The 26,047-nt window shown below is 39.7% G+C and overlaps 1 protein-coding gene across 2 annotated transcripts in view; it reads left to right on the top strand.

Annotated features, from left to right (window-relative positions):
* Positions 1-25,504, top strand: part of gria1b (glutamate receptor, ionotropic, AMPA 1b) — a 118,448-nt gene extending 92,944 nt beyond the window's left edge. Inside the window, exons 12-16 of one of the 2 annotated variants that reach the window (XM_063012057.1) lie at positions 9,120-9,318; positions 9,690-9,937; positions 18,094-18,208; positions 21,494-21,628; positions 25,180-25,504. In XM_063012057.1, the coding sequence (XP_062868127.1) occupies positions 9,120-9,318; positions 9,690-9,937; positions 18,094-18,208; positions 21,494-21,628; positions 25,180-25,338 (856 nt within the window). In that variant the 3' untranslated portion in view covers positions 25,339-25,504. Of the gene's footprint in view, positions 1-9,119; positions 9,319-9,689; positions 9,938-17,484; positions 17,600-18,093; positions 18,209-21,493; positions 21,629-25,179 lie in introns of both variants that reach the window. The other variant, XM_063012058.1, reaches the window with a different exon arrangement.
* Positions 25,505-26,047: the final 543 nt, after the last annotated feature.

Genomic DNA, 26,047 nt, shown 5'->3' with positions numbered 1-26,047 from the left:
GTTCACTTGGTGCCTAATATATCCCACCCACTAACAGGTGACGTGATGAAGAGATAATCAGTGTTATTCACTTCACCTGTCAGTGGTCATAATGTTATGCCTCATCGGTGTACCTTCAGATGGTAGTTAGTTAATAATTTTTTTTACCAGGATTGCTAAACAATATGCATCTACAGTAAGAAGTAAAGCATTTAAGAACCAGAAGCTGTAGTTACTTATAAGGTTAAAACCTCAAAAATCTCAAAGTTCTTTATAAAGATGAACTTACATTTATACAGTATATACAGTTTACATATGTTTCTAAGGACATGTATGAAGAATGGAGGTACATGCTGAGTCTGGTTCATCTCAAGGTTTCTTCCTGTAATTTTAAGGGAGTTCCTTTCCTTGTCACTCTTGCCCTCGGCTTGCTCAACAGAGGTTTTTGGTCTGTTGGTCCTGAATTCTGTAAAGTTGCTTTGAGACAATGTCTATTGTAAAAAGCACTATATAAATACATTTGACTTGACTTTGACTTCAAAACATGAGTGGTGTCCTGGAGGGCCCAGCATCATTATACATCACCGGCATGTATCTGTGTCACCTAGCAACCAGAGTAAACGTGTGTGTGTGTGTGTGTGATTAGTAAGCCTGAGGAAGTGTTACATGCAGTGCATTAGTTCATGTTTGTGTATGATTATGTGTGTGTGTGTGTGTGTGTGTGTGTGTGTGTGATTAGTAAGCCTGAGGAAGTGTTACATGCAGTGCATTAGTTCATGTTTGTGTATGACTGTGTGTGTGTGTGCGTGTGTGTGTGTGTGTGTGTGTGATTACTAAGCCTGAGGAAGTGTTACATACAGTGCATTAGTTCATGTTTGTGTATGATTATGTGTGTGTGTGTGTGCGTGTGTGTGTGTGTGTGTGTGATTACTAAGCCTGAGGAAGTGTTACATGCAGTGCATTAGTTCATGTTTGTGTATGACTGTGTGTGTGTGTGTGTGTGTGTGTGTGTGTGTGTGATTAGTTAGCCTGAGGAAGTATTACATGCAGTGCATTAGTTCATGTTTGTGTATGACTGTATAAGTGTGTGTGTGTGTGTGTGTGTGTATATGTGTGTGTGTGTGTGTGTGTGAGAGAGAGAGAGATTAATACGCCTGTGGAAGTGTTACATACAGTGCATTAGTTTTTTTTTGTGTATGACTGTATGTGTGTGTGTGTGTGTGTGTGATTACTAAGCCTGAGGAAGTGTTACATGCAGTGCATTAGTTCATGTTTGTGTATGACTGTGTGTGTGTGTGCGTGTGTGTGTGTGTGTGTGTGTGATTACTAAGCCTGAGGAAGTGTTACATACAGTGCATTAGTTTGATTTGATTTGATTTGATTTACTTTATTGTCCCACTAGGGGAAATTTTACTTGGGCCACCCCAAGCTACATATCGTTTATACAGACATACAATGACATACTATACAATACAAACATTGAACATCAAACAACACACATTAAACATACAACATAATAAAATACATTAAAATACCTCCCCTACTCTGCTCACCTGTTGGAATTAAGAATAGTAATGGAAATAGGCACAAAAGAGTTTTTAAACCTCTTAAATCTACACAATGGCATTCTGAATCTTCTTCCCGAAGGGAGAAGATGGTATTCTGAGAACATAACATGGTCAGGGTCAGAAGTAATATTCCTTGCCAGCCTCAGCACAGACCGCTCATAGACTGTACCCAATAAAGAGTACTGGTTGCCCCCAATGATTTTCCAGGCATTTTTGACAACACTAGCCAACCTATTCGTTAGTTGGGTTGAGAGGCCACCAAACCAGACAGAAATACCATAACTTGCAATGCTCTCTAATATAGTCTTATAAAACAAAATCATAATCTTTTGGTCCACTCCAAAGCTACGAAGTCTCCTCAGAAAGTACAGTCTCTGTTGCAGTCTGGCACAGAGATACTCTACATGGGTTAACCATCCAAGTGAACTGTCAATATAAACCCCCAGATACTTATAAGAAGACACCTGAGATATGGAATTGTTATAAATAACCACTGGACTGTGGTCACCAATTTTTTTGTTATCAAAGACAATCTCTTGTGTCTTCTTAATATTCAATTTGAGGAAATTAATGTCACACCATTCCACAAATCTCTGTACCTCAGCAAAGTAGTCATTAACACTGTCATTCTTTTGCATTAAACTTAGAATGGCAGTGTCATCAGAGAACTTGAACAAAAAATTATTGGGATATATACTCCTACATTCATTGGTATAGAGTGTAAACAACAGAGGAGAACTAACGCAGCCCTGGGGAACACCTGTACTTAAGATCTTCCAATCTGACAGACATCCATTAACTCTGACCTGCTGTGTCCGATTTGCTAAGAATGATCGATACCACTCTACAATGAATGGATTGACCTTCATATCTATTAGTTTATTAATCAGCAAGTGTGGTTGAATTGTATTAAACGCAGAAGTAAAATCAATAAACAATACCCGAGCATAAGATGTAGAGTTATCGAGATGCTTAAAGATCATATGCATCAAACTAGCAATTGCATCCTCTGTGCTCCTATTGCTCTTATAGGCAAATTGGAAAGGGTCTAAGCTATTGCTGACCTCCTCTTTCAGTCTGGCGACAATAAACCTCTCCAAGCATTTTGCCACCACTGAAGTCAGAGCCACGGGTCTGTAACTGTTATTATCCTTACAACCCGTGTTTTTAGGTATTGGTACAATGGTAGATTTTTTCCAAATATCTGGCACAATTCCTGTGTCCAGTGACCTTTGAAAAATGGGACACCATGCTTCAGCTAACTCCACTCCACACAATTTTAACATGAATGCTGAAATCCCATCTGGCCCCGTGGCCTTCTTATGACATAAATTTAAAAACAAGTTCTGTACTGCAAGTTGATCAATCAGTAATCTGGAACTTGACTTATTATTCCTTAGTTCATTTAGAGGCTGTGTTGTAGTACCATCACTTAAGTCAAATCTACAAAAAAATTCATTTAGCTCATTGGCTTTCCCAGCTTCATTTACTACACTAATGCACCTTTTACCTGCACTTATACCAGACATAGACTTTAAGGACTCCCACATTTTCCTCGAGTCATTATGATAAAATTGCCCCTCGATTCTATCTTTGTACACATTTTTGGCCTCTCTTATCTTATAATTAAGTTCCTTTTGAATTGTCTTCATTTGAACCTTATCTCTATTCCTAAAAGCCAGTCTTTTACGATTGATACAATCCTTAATTTCTTTTGTGACATAAGGCTTATTATTGGGGTATACTAAAAACACTTTTGTGGGTACCACACTATCAACACAGAATTTAATATAATCTGTAACAGAAACTGAGGCATCCTGTAAGTCCTGATCATGAAAAATTTCCCAATCTGTTGCCATAAAGCACCCTTTCAGAGTCTCAATAGCATCATGATTCCAGTCATACACTGTTTTAAGCTGGGGCTTGCACCTTTTAAAAGCTGGCTTATAGGATGGAAAAAGACAGACTACATTATGGTCGGAATTAGCCAAAGGTGGCTTCAACTTCGCTTTATAGGCGTTTTTAATATTTCCATAACACTTATCCAAGACCTTATTACCTCGGGTACAGCAATCCACATATTGGTCAAATCCAGGAAGTGCCATTTCCAATTTACAATGATTAAAATCACCCATAATAAAACAGGGGGCTTCGGGGGAGCTTTGTAATTGTTTAGAAACACAATCCGCTATCGTAGAGGCTGCGACCCTCGCAGTACTATCCGGCGGAATGTAAACAGCACAAATTAAAATACTCCCAAATTCTCGGGGTAGATAAAAAGGTCTAAAACTTACAAGTAAAAGTTCAAGATCGGAATTACACACCTTCTCCCGTACGGTGTACTGTGTGCACCACTTATCGTTTACATAAACGCACACTCCTCCACCTGTGCGTTTACCCGAGTTTTCATTTCTATCCAGCCGAATCAAGTTAAAACCGTTCAGAGAAACCAGAGCATCCGGTAAATCTTGCTGAAACCAAGTCTCAGTAAATACCAGCAGACACGACTAAAGCAGTTCATGTTTGTGTATGATTATGTGTGTGTGTGTGTGTGTGTGTGTGTGTGATTAGTAAGCCTGAGGAAGTGTTACATGCAGTGCATTAGTTCATGTTTGTGTATGATTATGTGTGTGTGTGTGTGTGTGTGTGTGTGTGTGTGTGTGATTAGTAAGCCTGAGGAAGTGTTACATGCAGTGCATTAGTTCATGTTTGTGTATGACTGTGTGTGTGTGTGCGTGTGTGTGTGTGTGTGTGTGATTACTAAGCCTGAGGAAGTGTTACATACAGTGCATTAGTTCATGTTTGTGTATGATTATGTGTGTGTGTGTGTGCGTGTGTGTGTGTGTGTGATTACTAAGCCTGAGGAAGTATTACATGCAGTGCATTAGTTCATGTTTGTGTATGACTGTGTGTGTGTGTGTGTGTGTGTGTGTGTGTGTGTGTGTGTGTGATTAGTTAGCCTGAGGAAGTATTACATGCAGTGCATTAGTTCATGTTTGTGTATGACTGTGTGTGTGTGTGTGTGTGTGTGTGTGATTAGTTAGCCTGAGGAAGTATTACATGCAGTGCATTAGTTCATGTTTGTGTATGACTGTATAAGTGTGTGTGTGTGTGTGTGTATGTGTGTGTGTGTGTGTGTGTGTGTGAGAGAGAGAGAGAGAGAGAGAGAGAGAGAGAGAGAGAGAGAGAGAGAGAGAGAGAGAGAGAGATTAATACGCCTGTGGAAGTGTTACATACAGTGCATTAGTTTTTTTTTGTGTATGACTGTATGTGTGTGTGTGTGTGTGTGTGTGATTACTAAGCCTGAGGAAGTGTTACATGCAGTGCATTAGTTCATGTTTGTGTATGACTGTGTGTGTGTGTGTGTGTGTGTGTGTGTGAGAGAGAGAGAGATTAATAAGCCTGAGGAAGTGTTACATACAGTGCATTAGTTCATGTTTGTGTATGACTGTGTAAGAGTGTGTGTGTGTGTGTGTGTGTGTGAGAGAGAGAGATTAATAAGCCTGAGGAAGTGTTACATACAGTGCATTAGTTTATGTTTGTGTGTGTGTGTGTGTGTGTGTTGAAGGAATAGTCAGACGGTGTAAGCCCACATCACCAGTCGCCTCATTACACCCCACCCCACAGGCAAACACTGTCCATTTAGCTTTGGTTCCACTGCTCTTGAACATTTAAAAATACTTCCTCACCGAACACACACATGGAGACAGCAGCCCCGGGCTTCTGCTACGGTGGAGGTGACCCTCAGTGGGCAAACTTGTCTGGGTTCCTGGTGAGGACAGTCTGCCCCAGTGCTTGATGTGTTCTTCCCATTACAATACAAATAATAATCAAGATGATACTAAGAGCACAGTATGTGACAGTCCTGTTAGTGGATAATAATTTGTCTTGCACCAAAAAAGCAATAAAGAACATTTCATCCCAAAGGTGTTTAATGGTTTGAGGTCAGGACCGTGTGCTGGTCCTATGCACCACTTGATTAATCAGCGTCTCTATTATTTAGGTAATTATTATTAATAATAGTCTTAATAATAATAATAGTTATTATTATTGTGCTGTTTTTTATTGAATACCTGTCACACTGCCTGCTGTTCCTGACACAGCCACATTCAGACTAGTACCCACCGACTACAATAACAGGGAGGACTTCAATTCCCAGGAGTCAGCGGGTGATCATGTGGCACATTCTGCCAACCAGACAGTGCAGAGGGAGTCTGCATCACCAGTTTACTTATTACCACACCTGAAACTAGTCAACGGTTGTGTATTTAGGGTCTGATGCAAACCATGCTACCTGGTGAAGTTGCCCGTTATTTGTTCTGTGTTTATCATGTGGCAAAGTATTTTGTGTTTGACCCTATGGCTGTTATTTCGACTACATCTTCTTGTATTGTGTTGGATGAGTTTCTTTACGTACTGACCTTCTGCCTGTATCAACTCTTTGGATTACCCTTTGTATGTTGAACTGGTTTATTAAACATCTTATTATCTGCGAACATCGGAGGTTTCTGTTCATGTGCAGTGAATTGGATTCCACCTCAGTCCCAAGTTTTTAAAATTCATGACAATTTTAGAATATTTGTTGGCACACAATGTTGAGAAAAACTAATAGTGAAATAAAATAAAGCAATAAGCCACGAGAGGCCGTGCTGAAATCATAGCAGTAACGCACGGTCTCGAGTGGCTTATTGCTTTTATAAAATGGCGGTCAACATAAAATACAATAAATACAACAATGTTTAATTCATAAATGTATTTATTGTGTATGAACGTACAATAAAGCATTCTTCCGCGACGCCAGGTAGTTCGATTAACAGTGTTGCTAGGCAACATGAGGGCGAATATAACATTCACTTTAGCTGCGTCCGGAATCGCATACTTACAGAGTACGTACTAGATTGGAGGAAGTATGCACTACTCGGCCGGTAAAAAAGTACATTCTTTCAGTACAGAAGTGTGCAGTATGCTACGTACTACATGCGCCATCTTGCCAACATCAAGTGATGACGTAAGGACGTGATGACGTAATATCACCATAGTTACAGACTCATTACAAACCCCACTCGCCAAAATTTGGATATTTATCGTGTTTTTGTTATTTATTCGTCTTTAAAATGTTTTATTTTATTTATCTTACTTACACTTACTTACACTTGTGAACAGAGGACTCTGCTATCTTTCTTGTTTCTTATTCCGCCTACACAGCTCCAGTTGCATTATTGGATACATTAGCGGACCGCAAGTGTGCATCGCTTGCATACTCAAACATGTCTGCCCAATAAGTAGGTCATCCGGGTACTTCTCGCGTACCTCTTTATTTATACTATGTATTCGGACATACTAACTGCTCTCGCGTCCTCATTTCGCGTACTATTGAGTATGGAAGTATGCGATTCCGGACGCAGCTTTTTTCTTTTCAGTGGCGTATTAATATGGAATGATGTGAGGTGGTCCTAGGTGTGCGTTTATCGGGGATTTTACAACGGCTTCGAACGCGGCTCAGCCAATCAGATTTTAGGACCGGAACTATCCGTTTTATAATGAAATTTAAAAAATACCAGACGGTTGTGTATTGTTGATTAATGTCACGACCGTGAACAGAACAGTCAGACGCTCGCGGATAGTAAAAACGTTTTATTAAACAGTTCAAAGTACAAAGGGATAATCCAAAGTGAAGTCAAAACCATGCAGTAGGTCAGCACGTAAATCACTAGGCAAAACACAGTAGTCGAAATCATGGTCACAATAACAGGCAAAAAGGCTCATACACAGAAATCACTAGACACATTGAAAACCCTTAGTACGCAGAGTAGCACTGGCAATACCTTGCAACGTCTAACTATTGTAATCACGCTTATATAGACATTTCTAAATTAACTTCAGGTGTTAATTAGTACACTGGTGAAGCAGGCCACCTGATTGGCCGCTGACTCCGGGGAAATGTAGCCCTCCACATTAATATAGTCAGCAGTATTGTCAGGAACCGCAGGCAGTGTGACAATTAACCAGTGTCTCTAATCTTAACTTGATTATTAAGTATTCTCAGAAAGGTGACGTAACACAATTTTAGGTTATTTGTGTGCCAACAAATATCCTAAAATTCTCATGAATTTTAAAAAGGTTGGGACAAAATGTATAAAACGTGGCAAAAGTCACATTTGGAATCACTGTAAGACCTTCTGCCTGTTACCGACAACTTTTTGGATTACTCTTTGAATCTTGAACTAGTTTATTAAACATCTTGTCGTTATCTGCGAGTGTCTGACTTTTCTGTTCATGTGTGTGACAGTGAATGAGGGTGGCACAGTGGCTAAGTGGGTAGCACTGTCGCCTCACAGCAAGAAGGTCCTGGGCTTGATCCCCAAGTGGGGCAGTCCGGGTCCTTTCTGTGTGGAGTTTGCATGTTCTCCCCGTGTCCGCTTGGGTTTACTCCAGGTGCTCCGGTTTCCTCCCACAGTCCAAAGACATGCAATTGAGGTGAATTGGAGATACTAAATTGTCCAGGACTGTGTTTGATATAACCTTGTGAACTGATAAACCGTGTATTATAAGTAACTGCTCAAAAATTTAAAAACATGACGTTAAAAACAAACAAAATTCATGACAATTTTAGTATATTTATTGGCACACAACGTTGAGAAAAGCAAATCATTTAGTTCTGGTCAGCGATGCAGTGCTTCATGACTGACAGATTGGCTAGATGGAAAAACAAGTAGAATTGGAATTGCTCTCACACTGGCGGATCTGTAAAGCCTGGGACAGCAGACAGACAGAATGAGAGTAAGAGAGATATGAGGACGGGAGAGAGGCTGTTAACTGTCAGCACACAGAGTGCAGAAGACAGCTATGGCTCATTGTTTTTCAGCTTCTTTGGCTGGTGTTATCAGCGCTGCTCCAACATGCTTAGCTTTTCCTTTCTCTCCTGGGCTTTCCCTCCCCACCCAGGGCTTCTGCTTCTTTATAGTATTGTGTTGGAGGCTTTAGGCCTGAAGGGGGTAGTGACAAAGGAAACGTTTCCAGAGAAATGATTGCTTTAGGCTTTGGATTTGGCTGGTCTGTGGGTAAGGATGTTCTCATTGGCAGCTTTCCTCTTCTAGTGTTTTTTCAGAAAGATTCTAAATAGAAGCGCTTCTAAGCTGTGCTGATTAGTGTAAAACAATCTATATTTGTCTTTTTTGGCAGTTCCTTATCACACAGTCTAATGAAGTCTTTTTTTGAAATACTGAGAAACAGGCGTCTTGTCTTTTGACACCATGGTTCCCTAAACAATTCATCATCTATTGTACGACTCGCTCAGATGTTTTATGATTTGCACCTTTAGATGAAGTGTAAGCACAGTAAGTTTTAATCTATATTGCAACCAAAAATAGCTTTAGAAAGACACAGAATTCTTGCTTTTTAACAGGAATGCATGTCCTAGTAACTGATCAATCAAAAAGCTTTTGATATTATATTTAACATGCTACCCTTCAACAATAGCTCACAGACTGAATGGACTGTATTTGTTTTTGTATTTGATTCTAGGTTAGCAGCTAAAATCACTCACTGTACCTTCTATTGTTTGTGCTTCAGATCGCTCTCTGGTCGGATTGTCGGGGGTGTCTGGTGGTTTTTTACCCTCATCATCATCTCCTCCTACACGGCTAACCTAGCTGCTTTCCTCACTGTGGAAAGGATGGTGTCACCCATAGAGAGCGCTGAAGACTTGGCCAAGCAGACGGAGATTGCATACGGCACCTTGGATGGAGGATCCACCAAAGAATTCTTTAGGGTGAGAAACAAATTCACTTTCAATGAGAATCAATGCATTTAATAATTGCAATTCTTAGGAATCTGTTAGGTAAATTATGCTGGTTTTTCAGTTGCACTTTACATTTTAGTAATACATCATTTAGTATTCAGTAATACATCGATCAGCCATAACATTAAAACCATGGAAACCTCCTGCTTTCTACACACACTGTCCATCCACTGTCCAGCTCCACTTACCATATAGAAGCACTTTGTAGTTCTAGAATTACTGGAGCTGATAAAATGGACAGTGAGTGTAGAAACAAGGAGGTGGTTTTAATGTTATGGCTGATCAATGTATACAAAAAATCTGTATTAATCTGACTAATTTGATGCTGTTTTCGACCACAGAGATCAAAGATAGCTGTGTTTGAAAAGATGTGGTCCTACATGAAGTCTGCAGACCCCACAGTGTTCGTGAAGACGACTGATGAGGGAGTAGTGAGAGTCAGGAAATCCAAGGGAAAATATGCCTATCTGCTGGAGTCCACCATGAACGAGTACATCGAACAGCGCAAACCTTGTGACACCATGAAGGTCGGGGGTAACCTGGACTCAAAGGGCTATGGGGTTGCCACTCCCAAAGGATCTGATTTGAGGTAAAATTCAAATACCTGCTAATCACAGTTAATAGATTGTTGTTTACAAATGTATTTTAATCCTGGAGACTAGAGAGATTACACTGGAGATCATTTTGTTCAAAAATAAAACAAAATGACCATTGAAATGAATAATCTAATGTATCATTTTGTTTGATCAATTAAAAGGGTGACTCTGCCGCTCAGGTGGCGCAGCAGTAAAGACACACGCTGCAACCAGGGCTGGATCTCTGCGTCAGTGCGTCATTTCGAATCCAGCTCTGCCTTCACCGGTCGAGGCTGGGCGGCTATATGAACAACGATTGGCCTGTTGTTCAGGTGGGGGGGCGGGTTTTGAGACCGGAGGGGATGCTCTCTCAGGACTGGGGCGGTTGCGCCCTCTGCTGGCTGGTTGGTGGCGCCTGCATGGAGACGGGAGGGGGTGCAGCGGAGTGTGTGATCCTCCGTGCACAGTGCTCTGCCACGCTGCACTCGTCAAGTGTGGGTGATATGACGGTCGATTGGCTGTGCACGTGTCGGAGGAGGCGTGGAACAGCCTCGTCAGCCCCAATCAGGAGCAGGGACCGGCATTAGTGAGAGGATGATTGACGGGATGAAATTGGACGCACTAATTTACAAAAAAAGAAATTAAAATAATAATATATATATATATATATATATATATATATATATATATATATATATATATATATATATATATATATATATATATATATATATATATATATATATATATAATATGCCAGCCCACTACTGTGGAGCATTGGAGCTCTCCAGTTCCAAGTCTTAGCGGTGCTACTAGCCTGCCTGGGCACTCAATAGTCACAATTGGCCATGTTTGATGGTGGGAAAGTTGGGACAGGGTTTACTGTCTGCCCGATGAATCAGGACTAGTGGTGGATGTACATACAGGGCATAGCGTGACTCTCCATATGCGATATGGCTCTTTATGAGATTCCACTACTAGCTGATGTAAAAAAGTGCAAAGCAAGCAGCAGAGAATTTGTAGTGTAAAATTAGCCACAACTAGATAAAGATTACAAAAAAATATAAATAAATCCAGGATAAACTCTCTGTAAATGTAAAATGTTTTGAATATTTATAAATGTCTTCATCTCTGTCCTGTAAACAGCATTAATTATTCATTCCTTGAGTGTCACATGTTCATTATCAAACCTGTTTTCTACTGTATAAATGCCACATTGATGCACTTCATTCATCCATTCATTCATTCATTCATTCATTCATTCATTCAGAGGTCACTACATGATGCCATTCCGTCCCGTTTCATCATCCATATACAAATTAATCATCTACACAGATCAACCATATTCACACATGGTGCAGACTAAAACAAACTACAACCCACAACTAACTGATTAGTAATTGACTATTATATGGTCAGGCGAATGTTTTTCTGCTGCACCAATTAAAGTAACAATCACAAATTTGTACATTTTTTAAAACCACCCCTGACAGTTTCTAGTTTTATTTAATTATATAATACTTTTAAATTCAAATTCAAGTTGCTACATAAAACAGTGAACAACTTGGCAGTTTTACTCCAAAGATGGTTAAAATCAAAATAAATAAATCTGTGGTCATGGTCAAAAATCACCCGATGAGCCGCTCAGGTGGTGCAGCGGTAAAATACGCTAGCACACCAGAGCTGGGTTTTCGAATACATCGTATCGAAACTCAACTTTGCCATCCGGCTGGGCTGGAAGGCTGCATGAACAACGATTGGCTGTTGTTCATAGGGTTATGGGCAAGCCCTCATAACTGGTGCAGTTACAACCCCTGCTGGCTGATTGATGGCGCCTGCACAGGGCTGGGGAATAATGCTGATCAGAGTGTGGCTCTCCGTGCACAGTGCTGATAGGTATATATGAACTCAACTCGTGCAGGTAAAAAAAAATGCAGTCTGTACTAAGCACGTGTCAGAGTGTCACGCCCCGTGTGTCAGTTGAGAAGCGTCCTCGGTCAGCGGTGGAGGGTTGAATCAGTGGAGGATGCAATCAGGGTAATTGGACATGACTAGATTAGGGGAGAAAATTGGAAGAAAAAGGTTGGAGAAAATAGAAAATGTAAAAAAATATATCACCCCAAGATTGTTCACCTGTGGTTGCACATATTGCACCTGGGTTACCAGTTAAATCGTTAGTAGACCTGGGTGACCAAAGAAAATAACCTTAGATGTATTATTATTAAAGTGAAGAGAACTGTTTGCCCATGCTAGGAACACTCTGCTTAGGTGATATTTCTCTGACATTCCTCATATTGTGAAAAGTGGAAAATGATGACAGGTTCTAAAATGTTAATCATAATTACCATGCATCATTTATGTCTCCCACCATGACTTTTTCTTCTAATGTGTTGGTTTTCATTAAATAACCGTATTTTCCAGACAGTGGTTTTAGAGTATAAAATATTTTAGATTAGGACAAATTCAATATATATAAGATACATTATTGTTTAAGTATATTTCAGTTTTAAATTTACACACTGTTTGTACTGCTTATACAAACTTATTTGGGTTTTTTTGTTTGCCTAGTTAGTGATCAAGGTTTTAATATATAGATGATTGAAAATATACACTGCCATGAAAAAGTGTTAACTCTTTTTATAATTATTTCTATTATTTCATATTTGTCACACTGTGTCAGATCTTTAAACACAATAAAAAGACAACGACAATGTAAATAAATACAAAATACAGTTTTTAAATAATCAGTAAATGTATTTTAAAGATATATAAAAATTAATCCAACACATCCTGGCTTATAAAAAGGATGTGCAGCAAGACAGTTAAACAAATTAAATTGATAATTGGGTTTAATTAGACAAAACACCCTAAAGTTAGATCGCTATCAGCTTTCTAAAATCTAAACATCACTAACATAGAAACGCAATAAAAAATAATAAAAGACAAGGACAGTAGATTAAAACGTTTTAACACACAACAGATAATTACTAAAATACTGTGGAAAAAAGTTAAAAAATATATATTTTTCAAGGCTCTGGGACTCCAGCAGACCACAGTGAGAGCCATAAAGTGTCTATAAGACATGATCTGTTAAAGCTCTGGGACTTCAGCAAACCACAGTGAGAGTCATACATTTCTTTAAGACATAATCAGTCAAGGCTCTGGCACTCCAGCAACATATAGTGAGAGCCATACTTTTCTATAAGACATGATCAGTCAAGGCTCTGGAACAGTGGTGCTATGACACCATGGTGAATTTAGTCTTTTATTAAAAAATCCTCAAGAAGAATATACTGGTCATCAGTCCATGATCATAATGTTAAGCAAAAATTCTTTTAAAAACTATGTTTTGTGTTTATATATGTTATTCTTGTAAAATATCACATTTTATATAAAGATCTGAATTAATGTAGTGTTACAAATATGCAAGAATAGAGGAAGTTTGGATTGGGTGACTACTTTTTATCTCACTGTATGTATGTAAGTACATATCTTCTGGGTCCAGTAATGCTGTAAAAACATTATTGCACCCTTTATGATTGCCTTTGTTATTGCATATTTATCAGAGCTAAATTATTTTATATTTATAAATATGAAAATGTGATGTGAACACAAACCAGTTTGTATAATTACCTGATATTAGTCATGAGATTAAACCACCTGCCTAATATTGTGCAGGTCGAAAACATCTCTGATCTGTCAAGGCATGGTCTTCACGAGACCCCTGAAGTGGTATCACTTCTGTGGTATCTGTGGTATCACCAAGACACTAGCAGCAGATCCCTTAGGTCCTCCTTGGGGCCTCTGTGGATCGGAATTGTTTGTCCAGCACATTCCACGGATGCTAAATTGGATTGAGATCTGTGGAATTTGAAGGTCAAATTGACAGCTTGAACTTTTGTCATGTACTCTGTGCTACATCAGCTCTTCTGTGGGATCAGACCAGACAGACTAGCTTTTGCTCCCCATGCTTATCAATGAGCCTTGGGCACCCTGACCCTGGTCCTTCGGTAGACCTTCCTTTGGTCATTTTTACCCACAGCATTCCAGAAACACCCACAAGACCTGATGTCATATAGCCATCAAAATTTGGCCCTTGGACAAGTCGCTCAGATCCTTACGCTTGCCAGTTTTTCCTGCTTCCAACACATCAACTTTACTTGCTGTGTAATAAACGTACAGGGGTTGGACAAAATAACTGAAACACCTGTCATTTTAGTGTGGGAGGTTTCATGGCTAAATTGGACCAGTCTGGTGGCCAATCTTCATTAATTGCACATTGCACCAGTAAGAGCAGAGTGTGAAGGTTCAATTAGCAGGGTAAGAGGAAGCTGTCTGAAAGGGATGTTCGGGTGCTAACCCGGATTGTATCCAAAAAACATAAAACCACGGCTGCCCAAATCACGGCAGAATTAAATGTGCACCTCAACTCTCCTGTTTCCACCAGAACTGTCCGTCGGGAGCTCCACAGGGTCAATATACACGGCCGGGCTGCTATAGCCAAACCTTTGGTCACTGGTGCCAATGCCAAACGTCGGTTTCAATGGTGCAAGGAGCGCAAATCTTGGGCTGTGGACAATGTGAAACATGTATTGTTCTCTGATGAGTCCACCTTTACTGTTTTCCCCACATCCGGGAGAGTTACGGTGTGGAGAAGCCCCAAAGAAGCGTACCACCCAGACTGTTGCATGCCCAGAGTGAAGCATGGGGGTGGATCAGTGATGGTTTGGGCTGCCATATCATGGCATTCCCTTGGCCCAATACTTGTGCTAGATGGGCGCGTCACTGCCAAGGACTACCGAACCATTCTGGAGGACCATGTGCATCCAATGGCGGTGCCGTGTATCAGGATGACAATGCACCAATACACACAGCAAGACTGGTGAAAGATTGGTTTGATGAACATGAAAGTGAAGTTGAACATCTCCCATGGCCTGCACAGTCACCAGATCTAAATATTATTGAGCCACTTTGAGGTGTTTTGGAGAAGCGAGTCAGGAAACGTTTTCCTCCACCAGCATCACGTAGTGACCTGGCCACTATCCTGCAAGAAGAATGGCTTAAAATCCCTCTGACCACTGTGCAGGACTTGTATATGTCATTTCCAAGACGAATTGACGCTGTATTGGCCGCAAAAGGAGGCCCTACACCATACTAATAAATTATTGTGGTCTAAAACCAGGTGTTTCAGTTATTTTGTCCAACCCCTGTATATCCCGTATTTAAATATCGATAGTTTTTTTCATATAAAATACAAATCATTTAGTGTTGCAAATATGTATATATATATTTAAACAAAGGCAATCAGAAAGAGAGCATTTTCTTTTTTAAAGTAATGTAAGCTAATAGTAACAAATCTATGCCATCTAAGTAGTAGCATTTGCTATATGGCTAGAAAAGGTTTTTGTATCTGGAAAATGCAGTAATGAATTTGTCCTTTTCTCTCTTCCTGTTACTCTAAAGCAGTGTACTTCAGAGACTAACGATCATGAGTGAAGTCACCCATAAGATGACCTCTTTTTAAGCCCCCTGCCTGAAATGGAGGGCTCAAAAAGAGAGGTTTTACTAAGAAAGACACAACTGCCCCAGAGCAGAACAGATCCACGATCTGTTAGCTTTCCTTTCCCTGTGGCATTCTCTGCCACGCAGTGGAAGGGCTTCCCTGTAATGGAGTGGAGGCAGAAGCAGGAGGCAGGAGCAGAATGCTCTGTTACAAACAATAGAGAACAAGGAATTTCCTAAAATTATTGCTACAATTTTGCATGCAGTGTTTCTGAGGACTCGTCAAATTATTTGCACAATATTATGTACGGTAGATGGTGAAAGGCCTAAATTATTATCAATCGTGCATTGAGAATTGTTATTTTTGAGCTGATAGACAGTACACTTGAAATTTGGCCCAAAGTGGGGAGTCACAACCTATTTTTGCTTGCAACGACTAAACCTTTAGTGGATCTTCATTTTTTATCATGCTACCCTTACCTGTTATTAATTTACCTGCTTATTGGGGAATATTTCACAACAGTGTAACTTAAATATTGTATATTCTAATAACTCTTTTATGCTCGTCTCAACTTTTTTGAGTAAGCTGCAGGCATAAAATACAATCAAGTTGGTCTGCCAAAATATAAATTTTTAGTAATTTCTTAATAAATGTAAGTAACAGTGTCATTATACAAACCCAATTTCCATAAATGTTGGGACATTTTAATCACATTTCTATAACTTCCTCCTAGATTGCATTCCAAAACACAACCTGCTTTAAAGTATCTTAAATAAGTTCACTACCCACAGTGTAATTACTAATAATATAGTTTGTGTTTTAGAATGCAGCCTATGTCTGGAATGAAAGATAGACAGCTTAAAGAGGAACGTCATGATTATATATTTGCCACCATCAGTTCTTATCAAGTATTTATTAGTTATGCAAATCAAAAGCAAATGTTCATATGCCAGTTGTGCTTCCAAAAAATAAAAAAACAAAAATCAGGCATCAGATGAATCACAGTGTCAGAGCTTCTTTTTTAGGTGCAATTAAAACAAAGCTGGGTTGCTAAATACAGAAATTGGTTAAACAATAAACCAATTAAATAAATCAGTTTAAACCAAATCATTTCTAATTAAAAGTAATTTCCAATTAAAATTTCAAACCAAAATACAAACCAAATTTCCCATAAGTGTGGTAGGATGTAATAAGAATTATTCAATAATAAATAATTAAATGAAAAAACAACAGAATACAGTGATATGTATTCTGTCATCATTACTTAATATTTAATTAAAAACAGTACAAAAATTAGTTATTTAATATTTTTCTTTATTAAGTTAATATCCTTTGCCAATCTACCCTAATAACTAATTTGATGCCTGCAACACATTTAATGCCTGCAACCAAAAAACAGTTGGGACAGGGCAATGTAGGAAATTTGTGAAATTATAATAAAAAACTAATTTGGAATCTTACAGATGAGCAGATAAATATGTAACACAAAGCTCAGTCATTTACAAGAAAGGATTTTGTTAATGTTTTGTCAACTAAAGTGTATGAATTAATCCTTTAAAAACAACATTCTCAGTGCACAACGGCAGGGAATTAAAGAATTTCTATATCAACTATCTGATGAAAAATTCAGATTATTACATGAGTTGTGAAGGTTTGTTTCCCCCCAGTATTAGATTACTAAAGCACCTGTAAGTACACTGATCGAACATCATTTTATATACCTAAAAGCACTAAAATAATGATCTATTCTGAGAGTTCTTCCTCAAGGTTATTTATTTTTTGAAAAGAAATACCCCTATCTTAAAAACCAGAGCACTGCTACTACCTCCTCTTCCCTTCCTACCGGTTCATGTCTTCCTTGGTAAAATCTGACACACTACATTTCTGACATCACACAAGACATGAAAAGGTCTTGTAGAATCAGGCACCTGATCAGATCAGTTTGATTCATGTTTTGCCCTCTTTTCAAGATTGACTCACGCTTCATTTCCTAAGACCTCTGCCTCGCCGTCCCATTCTCACCACTGACGCTGACCCCAATTATCTTATCATTTCAAGAAACCCAGTAAACCTGGCAGTCTTAAAACTGAACGAGCAGGGCCTGTTGGACAAATTGAAAAACAAATGGTGGTACGACAAGGGCGAGTGCGGCAGCGGGGGAGGTGATTCCAAGGTCAGCCCCAGTATGAGCTATCCAGCGGGTAACCACTATGGTGAAGGGGTAACCGGCAACCACTCGAAACAAACACTCTGGTTGAACCTGTACTTATTATGGTATGGGGCTTTAAAATATCTGATTTTGCCAAAGATGTATATTCATTACCTTTAAACAATAATCATGAACATATTCAATCATTTATATTGATTTTATAGAATAAATCTTTTATTATCCGGGTGTTTCCACTTGCCGGTTGCCCAAAGTGATATAGTAATACACATCTTGCAGTAGGGCGAAAAGGGAAAAGCTAGATGGAGTATTAACGCATATCACTTTAACACTGAGACTTTTTCAGACTTTGTGATTGTGCTTTTTCTGTCCTCTTTTCTTTGATCTAAATGTAGCCAAGCAGAACACATTAGTACATATTTAAAGGTGTATGTGTATAATATGCTGAATAACATAAGATAACATGGGTAATGTTATTTATGTTATTTCCCCGGTTGAAGAATCCCAGTAAACCTAGCGGTGTTGAAGCTCAATGAGCAAGCCGTCTTAGACAAACTGAAAAACAAATGGTGGTACGATAAAGGCCAGTGTGGAAGCAAGGACTCCGCAAGAAAGGTCAGTTCACCTGCTGGTGCTTTGCCACACTCTGGGCCTTTTTAATGCACTAAGACTTGTTCACACTTATCCCTACCATCTCTACTACACAGCAACTACCTGCACGCTGTCTCACTCTTTATACAAATTCTACCAGCACACACACATACATACACACACACATGCACACACTCATAACAGAAATATACTGTACACAGCTTCAGGCTGTGCAACCTTTTATTAAAAGCCCAGTTTAAAAATACAGTAGGTCAGTATTCTGCTAAACCTGCGGTGACACTGTCTAAGTACACTGCTACATAATCTGCCTTACAGGTTCGATGTTCTAGAATATTCTCTATTTAGGCAGCTGCCTAGGTAGGCAGCATGGCAGCTCACTAGGCTTTCAGACAGACCCTTGGAATCTAGTTAATACTTTACCTATATGTACAACCCCCTATGTCTAAATTTTATCATATATTTTATTATGTTATTATATATAAATGTGTTACTAGTAATCGAAATGTAGATGCAGATAGACAGAAGTTATACACAGTGCATTAGAGGTAAAAGTATTATTTTTATTATAGTTAAAGTTAGAATTAAAATCTTGCACAAGGTTTATTTTAATGTTAGCTGCAAAATCTCAACTTACCAGTTGCAATTTTGTCAGTTTACATCACAGGTAGGATGGGAATTCAGCCAATTATTAGAAATCTACAAACCTGCAGAGTTTACTCCAATGCACATCGCTCTATTAATCACGTTACTAAAGGCCTTTAAAAAACCTAATCCACAACAATGGCCATTATACATAGGGGTGTATTACACCAGCCCCCAGCACTTATGCTATCAGCCTGTCAGACGAATGGCTATTACTGTGATATCCAAAAACCTGGCTTGATGCTCTGTCCAGGGTATTTTTACTTGTGTCCAGTGTTTCCCAGTCTAACCAGACCTTTTGAAAGTAACTTGGGAGACCAAATCAAACACTGCAATGTATCTGCCATGCCTGTCCTAATTGCTGCTAGCAAGCTAAGCTAACCCTTCCCTTGTAAATTTGGAGGAAACACACACACACACACAAATGTACACTATTTGTTTACAATAGATCTACAACAGTTTACACATCAGCAGCACAAAAATCTCCTTCTTATAGTTACATCATGACACTACTAGCGTAGTCATGGTCCACAAGGAGCTGACATGGGATTTTCATGTTGAAGAATACCAGTCCAGAGAGGGTAATAAAAGATTATTAAAGGCACTGGTGTACCATGGAGCATAGTGGAAAAAATTTGGCACCACTGGGGCATTGCCAGGATAGGATGACCCAGGAAATTTGATGACAGGACAAAACTAACCTGGGAGTCCCACAGCACATTAAAACTCATGGCAGGTGTTGGTAGCTCCTTACACGTGACCACAATCTCCTTGAGAAAATGTCTCATAGTCTCATAAGACAAAGGGCAACTTTTTGGCCCTAATCTTGAATAATCTGTTTAGTGCAAAACCAGCATAGATCATAGAGGGCATGGTACCACAGGCAGAAATCACCAGAGTGCACAAATTAGAGGTGCAAAGAGGAAAAAAACACAGAACAAAGCACTGGTTGCAGACCAGTTCAACAAATTTGCATAAATCTCGAACTTCAAATTTGGGTCTGTCCATGACAATTAAACCACTTTTGGTACACGGAGGGAGATGTTAGCTGGCATGTGGCTTGTGCCGCCTCCACCCACTGGTTTGAAATGCCTGAGCCTAACTGTGTTAGCTTAGTAAGCGAAACTGGTGACGTAATCACCATAATTACTGTCTAAATAGTGCGTCTAGATAACCTGCCTTATGAGTTTGATGTCTTATTAGAAAAATTAGAGAACCAGTTTAACAAATTTGACTGCATGAAACTTTGACTGGTTTCTCTGGTGATTTACTTACAAATTCAGGTTTGCCAGTGACAATTTAACAATTTTTGCTACACAGAGGGAGACATTAGCTGGCATGCTAGCTGGTTGTGCCGCCTCAGCTCATTGGTTTGAATGGCCTGAGTGTAACTGTGTTAGCTTAGCAAGCTAAAACTACGTAATCGCCATAATCACTGTCTAAGTAGTGCGTCAAGATGTGTGGCAGTGATAGCTTAGTGGTTAAGGTACTGGACTAGTAATCTGACGGTTGCCGGTTCAAGCCCCACCACCACCAAATTGCCACTGTTGGGCCCCTGAGCAAGGCCCTTAACCCTCAATTGTTAAAAAAAAAATAATGTTCAGTCAAAATTGTAAGTCTCTTTGGATAAAAAGCGTCTGCTAAATGCTGAAAATGTAAATGTCAAGATAAGCTGCCTTATAAGAGAACCAGTTCATAAAATGTGAACTCTGCGTCGAAACTAATGTGAACAGACCTAAGATTTAGACTAATCTCTGCAGGGTTGTAGACCTTTAGTAATAATCTAACTCCAATCTTACAATATGTGAACCTTTTCTATTACTTCATTTAAACCTTAACACTTGCAGAACCAATTTGAATTAATACAGTGTCCATCCACAGAAGAGTAAATGAACGTTTGGAGAGTATTGGGTCACTGTGAAGTCCAGTTTCCCCTAGAAAGTCCTGTAATGCAATATATCTATGTCCATGTCCCAAAGGCAATGTGCATGCTGTTGGATGAGACTTCAGGATGGTCTGCGAACCCATGCATGCCACCGATTCCAGCCACCCCAATAAGTACTCATAGGACTCGCCCTATGTGTGAGACGGAATGACCTCCTTTCAATTCTAAAGTCCCATAGACCGATTTTTCTCACCTTCTGAGTGCACCTCAGACCTCGAGGTGTCAATTGTATCAGTTGTAAAACGGGAGGTGTATTGTTCTATTGGACATTTTTTGTCAGTATATGAGTATGATACAAAGCGTATGCTGAAGTATGTGTAAAGAATAAGATCAAGTGATATGTGTTATTCCAGCATGTGCATGTGAGTCTGCATGTTTGAGAAACATCTAGCTATGTTGTGAATTATTAATAATAATGGAAAGGCATTAGATTGTTGTCAGCGTATAAATATAGTCTATTAGTCTATATGTACAGCTAAATGGATACTTTATGATATTATTAAATTGTGTCGCAAGGCAATAGATGTGATCTATGTGTTTACTGAATAGTAGTAGTATATAATATACAGTACGAAAAGCCGTGTGTGTGTGTGTGTGTGTGTGTTAGTAAATGCATGTGTGTATTTCGTGTACGTCTGTGGCTGTGAATGTGTTGCCCTGCATGTGTATCCCTATCTAATTGTATTCTCTGGGCTCTTCAGGATAAGACAAGTGCCCTGAGCCTTAGTAATGTGGCCGGGGTGTTCTACATTCTGATCGGAGGACTGGGACTGGCCATGCTGGTGGCCTTGGTCGAGTTCTGTTACAAGTCCAGACTCCAGTCTCGGAGAATGAAGGTACATAAAGGAAACACTGTCAAACACACAGTTCAGAGTATGTACACATGTTCATGATTCTAATTCTGTACAGCCAGAACCATAAAACACGGTAGTATGTTTTAATCGTGATGCAGTTTGCGGTCGAAGTTCTGTGTTTAAAATGCAGCCGAATTGTGTCCACAAACAGGAGCAAAAAGCAAAATACACCCAGTCTACACTTTCCCCCAAATATTCTAGATGAAATTCTAGATATTCTAGATTGTGCCTTAGATGAAAGGTAAAAAAAAACTAATCCAGAACAATGGCCGTAATACACAGTAGTCTATTACACTAGCCCTGCTAGTGCTATCTGCCAGTCAGGCATCTATACAGACGATTGGCTTTTTTGTGATGGTCAAAGACTTGTGATGGCTTGGTGCTCTGTCCAGAGTATTTCTCACATGCGTCCAGTGTTTCCCACTGGACCCAGACGCACCCTAACCTCGATAAAGTGATAACATTTGCATTTTAGCTATACTACATTTGTGATTGTTATTCTTTCTAGGGGCGGCATGGTGGCTTGGTGGGTAGCACTGTCGCCTCACAGCAAGAAGGTCCTGGGTTCGATCCCCAGGCGGGGTGGTCCGGGTCCTTTCTGTGCGGAGTTTGCATATTCTCCCTGTGTCTGCGTGGGTTTCCTCCGGGAGCTCCGGTTTCCTCCCACAGTCCAAAGACATGCAGTCAGGTTAATTGGAGACACTGAATTGCCCTATAGGTGAATGGGTGTGTGTACGAGTGTGTGTTTATGTGTGTCTGCTTTGTGATGGACTGGCTTAGGTGTGTTACTGTGTGCCTTGTGCCCATTGAAAAAGCTGGGATAGGCTCCAGCACCAACACCCCCACCCCTACGCGACCCTTGATTGGATTAGCGTTTAAGAAAGTGAGTGAGTGAGTGAATTCTTTCTAGTTTTGCAAGTTTCTTAGATTCAGGTTAGGATTTTAAAAGTAACTTAGAACACCAAACCAGACACTGGAACGTATCTGCAATGCCTGTCCTAATAGCTGCTATCAAGCTAAGCTAACTCTTCCCTTGTAAATGTGGAAAAAACACAACCATGAATGCCAATTCACTAAAATAGTATTAAATGTGTGTATCATAATTATGAGAGCATGACCACTGTCCTTCCTTTAGGCAGTAATAATAGTTACAGTGGGCAGGAGTGATACAGAAACCCTCCCCGCTGTGCTGTTTTCTAATCCTGGAACACACTTCCTTCAAACCCTTCTCAGCCATCCACACAAATAAAAGAAAATTACACTGACAATTTTAGATGTAATTACACATGGAGCCGTGCAGAGAATCTTATTTTATTCCAGGTCATACAATATAAAAATCCTGAGTATGTGTTCGAGTGCATTTCTGAATTTCATTTCTGATTTTCTCACATTCTGTAAAAGCCTTTGGTGATGCGCTTATCAAAATGATTTGATTACAGGGTTTGATCTTACAACACGGCTGTATCTTTAGCTAGCATGTTGTCAAATACTATTTCATGCATTTTCTGATTTGCTAGACCTGATTTCTTAAGATGCCAACAATTGTCGGGACTAAAGACCTAGAAATAAAGTCTGAGGAACTGTCTGTTGATCTTTGTGAGAAAACTGTAGCATATATCCGAGCTGGAATATTAAACAATAAGGTAAAGGTTTTCGTGTTCCCAGGACTACAGTGCAGGCTTAAACCATTTTGAAATGGAAGAAACTTGGCACAATTTTGAATCTTCCTAGAGTTGACTGTTGGCAAACTGGTCTTTTGGCCAATAAGTACAATAAGATCTATAAATCTATAAAAGTCCTCCAGAAGATTCTCTGATCTGTTGGGTAGAACAGCAAGCACAATGTCTTGCAATAAACATGTTGCATCATCCATCATTCGTCTAATACCATCCCTACAGTGAAGCAGCTTGGTGGTAGCATCATGCTATGGGGTTGCTTCTCAGCAACAGAGAGACTAATAAGAACTGGGGATGGACAAATATAGTCAAATAAAGGAAACTTTCTTGTAGAAAACCTACTCCAGTATGCTTACAAACTCAGTGCAGCGTGACAGTTTGCCTTTCAACAGGACAGTGACACAAAGCAACCAATACTACACTGGAATGGCTTTGATGCATGTCTCTCAATGTCCTTAAGTGGCCCAGAAAGAGCCGAAACATAAACTCATCAGCTATCTGTGTAGAGACCTGAAGGTGCAGAGGTGTTCATCAGTTTACATGTGAAGTTAAACAGATGTACAGTTAGTGGATGTTTTGCTGGTGATTTAGTAATTGTAATGACAACATGCACAACAAAGCAAAAAAGAAAAACAATATCAGAAATAAGCTTTTTATATGCAGTTTGTTCATGGTGGTCACAGCAGGTTTACATTTTAAATAGATCTCCTAGAAATTCAATATGTAAGTTAAAGACTTAAATATATACATCACTGTCAGTATATGAAATGCAATACGGGCCAATGAAGATAAAATGAAGCAGAAAACCCTTTGTCTTAAAGAAAATCCACACAGACACCTTACAGAAAGTAATCCGAACCCAGGATCGAACCAAGTTCCCTAAAACCCTGGTGCCCAGGTCCATATAACCCTGCTGAATGGTCTGGACAATTCTCTGACTTGAATCACATAAAAAATTCATGGCAGATTCCTCTGAAAGATGTTTAAGGGGATTGAGGTCGAGGCTCTGTGCTGGCCAGTGGATCAATCAGACCATGATATTGCTTTGCACACAGGGGCACAGTCATGCTTGAACAGGAAATGGCCCTCGGTAAACTGTTGGCACAACGTTAAAAGCTTATAATTATTTTATATGAATGATTTTATACACCTGTTTGCTAGGGTTGTTGCTAAAACAAGATGTTAGTTCATGCTGCAGTAGTAGCTCAACGGTTAAGGTACAGGACTTGTAATCAGAAGACTGTTGGTTTAAGCCCCACCACGGCCCCTGAGCAAGGCTCTTCATCCTGTCATGGAAAGATGATAAATGAAAACAAAGATACTAGTTGACTGGATTGGAGAATTTATTGGCACGATTGTGGGTTCTTACAGCAGTGGAATAGCTGTGAACCTCCCTTTATATAGTTGGTGGACTCTTCTCAGTCCAGCAGGGACAGTGAGCAGCGCTGCTGTGTCTTATCCACTCATACCAGCACAACACACACTAACACACCACCACCATGTCAGTGTCACTGCAGTGCTGATAATGACCCACCAACCAAATAATACCTACTCTGTAGTGGTCCTGGGAAGGTCCTGACCATTAAAGAACAGGGTAAAAGCAGGCTAAAAAGGTGGAGTACAGATGGAGTACAGTAAGTAATTGTAGAACTACAAAGTGCTCCTATATGGTAAGTGAAGCTGATGAAATGGACAGTGAGTGTAGAAACAAGGAGGTAGTTTGCAGTTTCCTTACAGCTAAATTACCAGGGTAAGCTGTAAACTGCTGGATTAGACTATTTATATGATACAAGCACAGCACAGATCAACCACAAATAATAATATTAAACCATTTAATATTTTAACTTTTTTTCGCAGCAAATCATCGACGCAGCAATGCTGGGCTCCAGTCTGACTCACGTAGGCGGCGGTGGGGAGAACGGCCGTGTAGTGGCTCATGACTTTCCCAAAGCGGCACAGACTCTGCCCTGCATGGGCCAGGCAGCAGCCATGGGCATGAGTACCAGCGGCATGTAGATGGGAATGGTTTACATTCGGCCACATTGAAGGACTGAGCAGAAAAATGCAAAAAAATGCAAAAAGTGACACAGACTTCATCCAAATGGACGCTACACACTCTGAACTCTTTATGATGAGCATGAGGGCAAGATACTTTTCTAATATGAAGTTTGGAGATTTTTTTGACACTTATCTGGTGCAATAAGGAGCCTAATGGGGTTTTTGTACAAAAAAAGTCATTTTGTGGGACTACAAGCTAAGGCTTCACTTAACAAATAGTGACACTTGCACTATGCCGTTTACTTTATTTGGGTTTATTTAACGATGTCAAAGTGAAGAAGAGCTTGTTATTCTGTTTGTTGTTCACCTTTATTGTATAATTTGTCAGTTGATTTTAATGAACAAATTCACAATCCCTCTACACACCCAATGTTGGAAATGTCTTTTCCCATAAAGCATGTTTTGTCTCTTTTATTAGGTCCTCTCCAAGCACCCCCACTCCAATTAGATTCTTCTCTAAAAAAACAGGAGCTGATGGCTCACGTTCGTCATATCCTTTGCTCATCTCCTTCTGCCCTGGCATACGTGATGAATCACCTGCTCGCAGTCTTCAAGCTGTGATTAGATCTGAAAGAAAGAGCAATCTAGATACTGAAAGCGTGGGAGAGCCAGAGTTGGGACAAAAGACACCACCCAATATATACAGTTCCAAGCCCCAATGGAATAG

The sequence above is a fragment of the Trichomycterus rosablanca genome, chromosome 16, assembly GCF_030014385.1.
Source record: "Trichomycterus rosablanca isolate fTriRos1 chromosome 16, fTriRos1.hap1, whole genome shotgun sequence".
NCBI classification, from domain to species: Eukaryota; Metazoa; Chordata; class Actinopteri; order Siluriformes; family Trichomycteridae; genus Trichomycterus; species Trichomycterus rosablanca.
The sequence above is the reverse complement of the archived record's forward strand: the minus strand, read 5'-3'. Positions and strand labels throughout refer to the sequence as shown.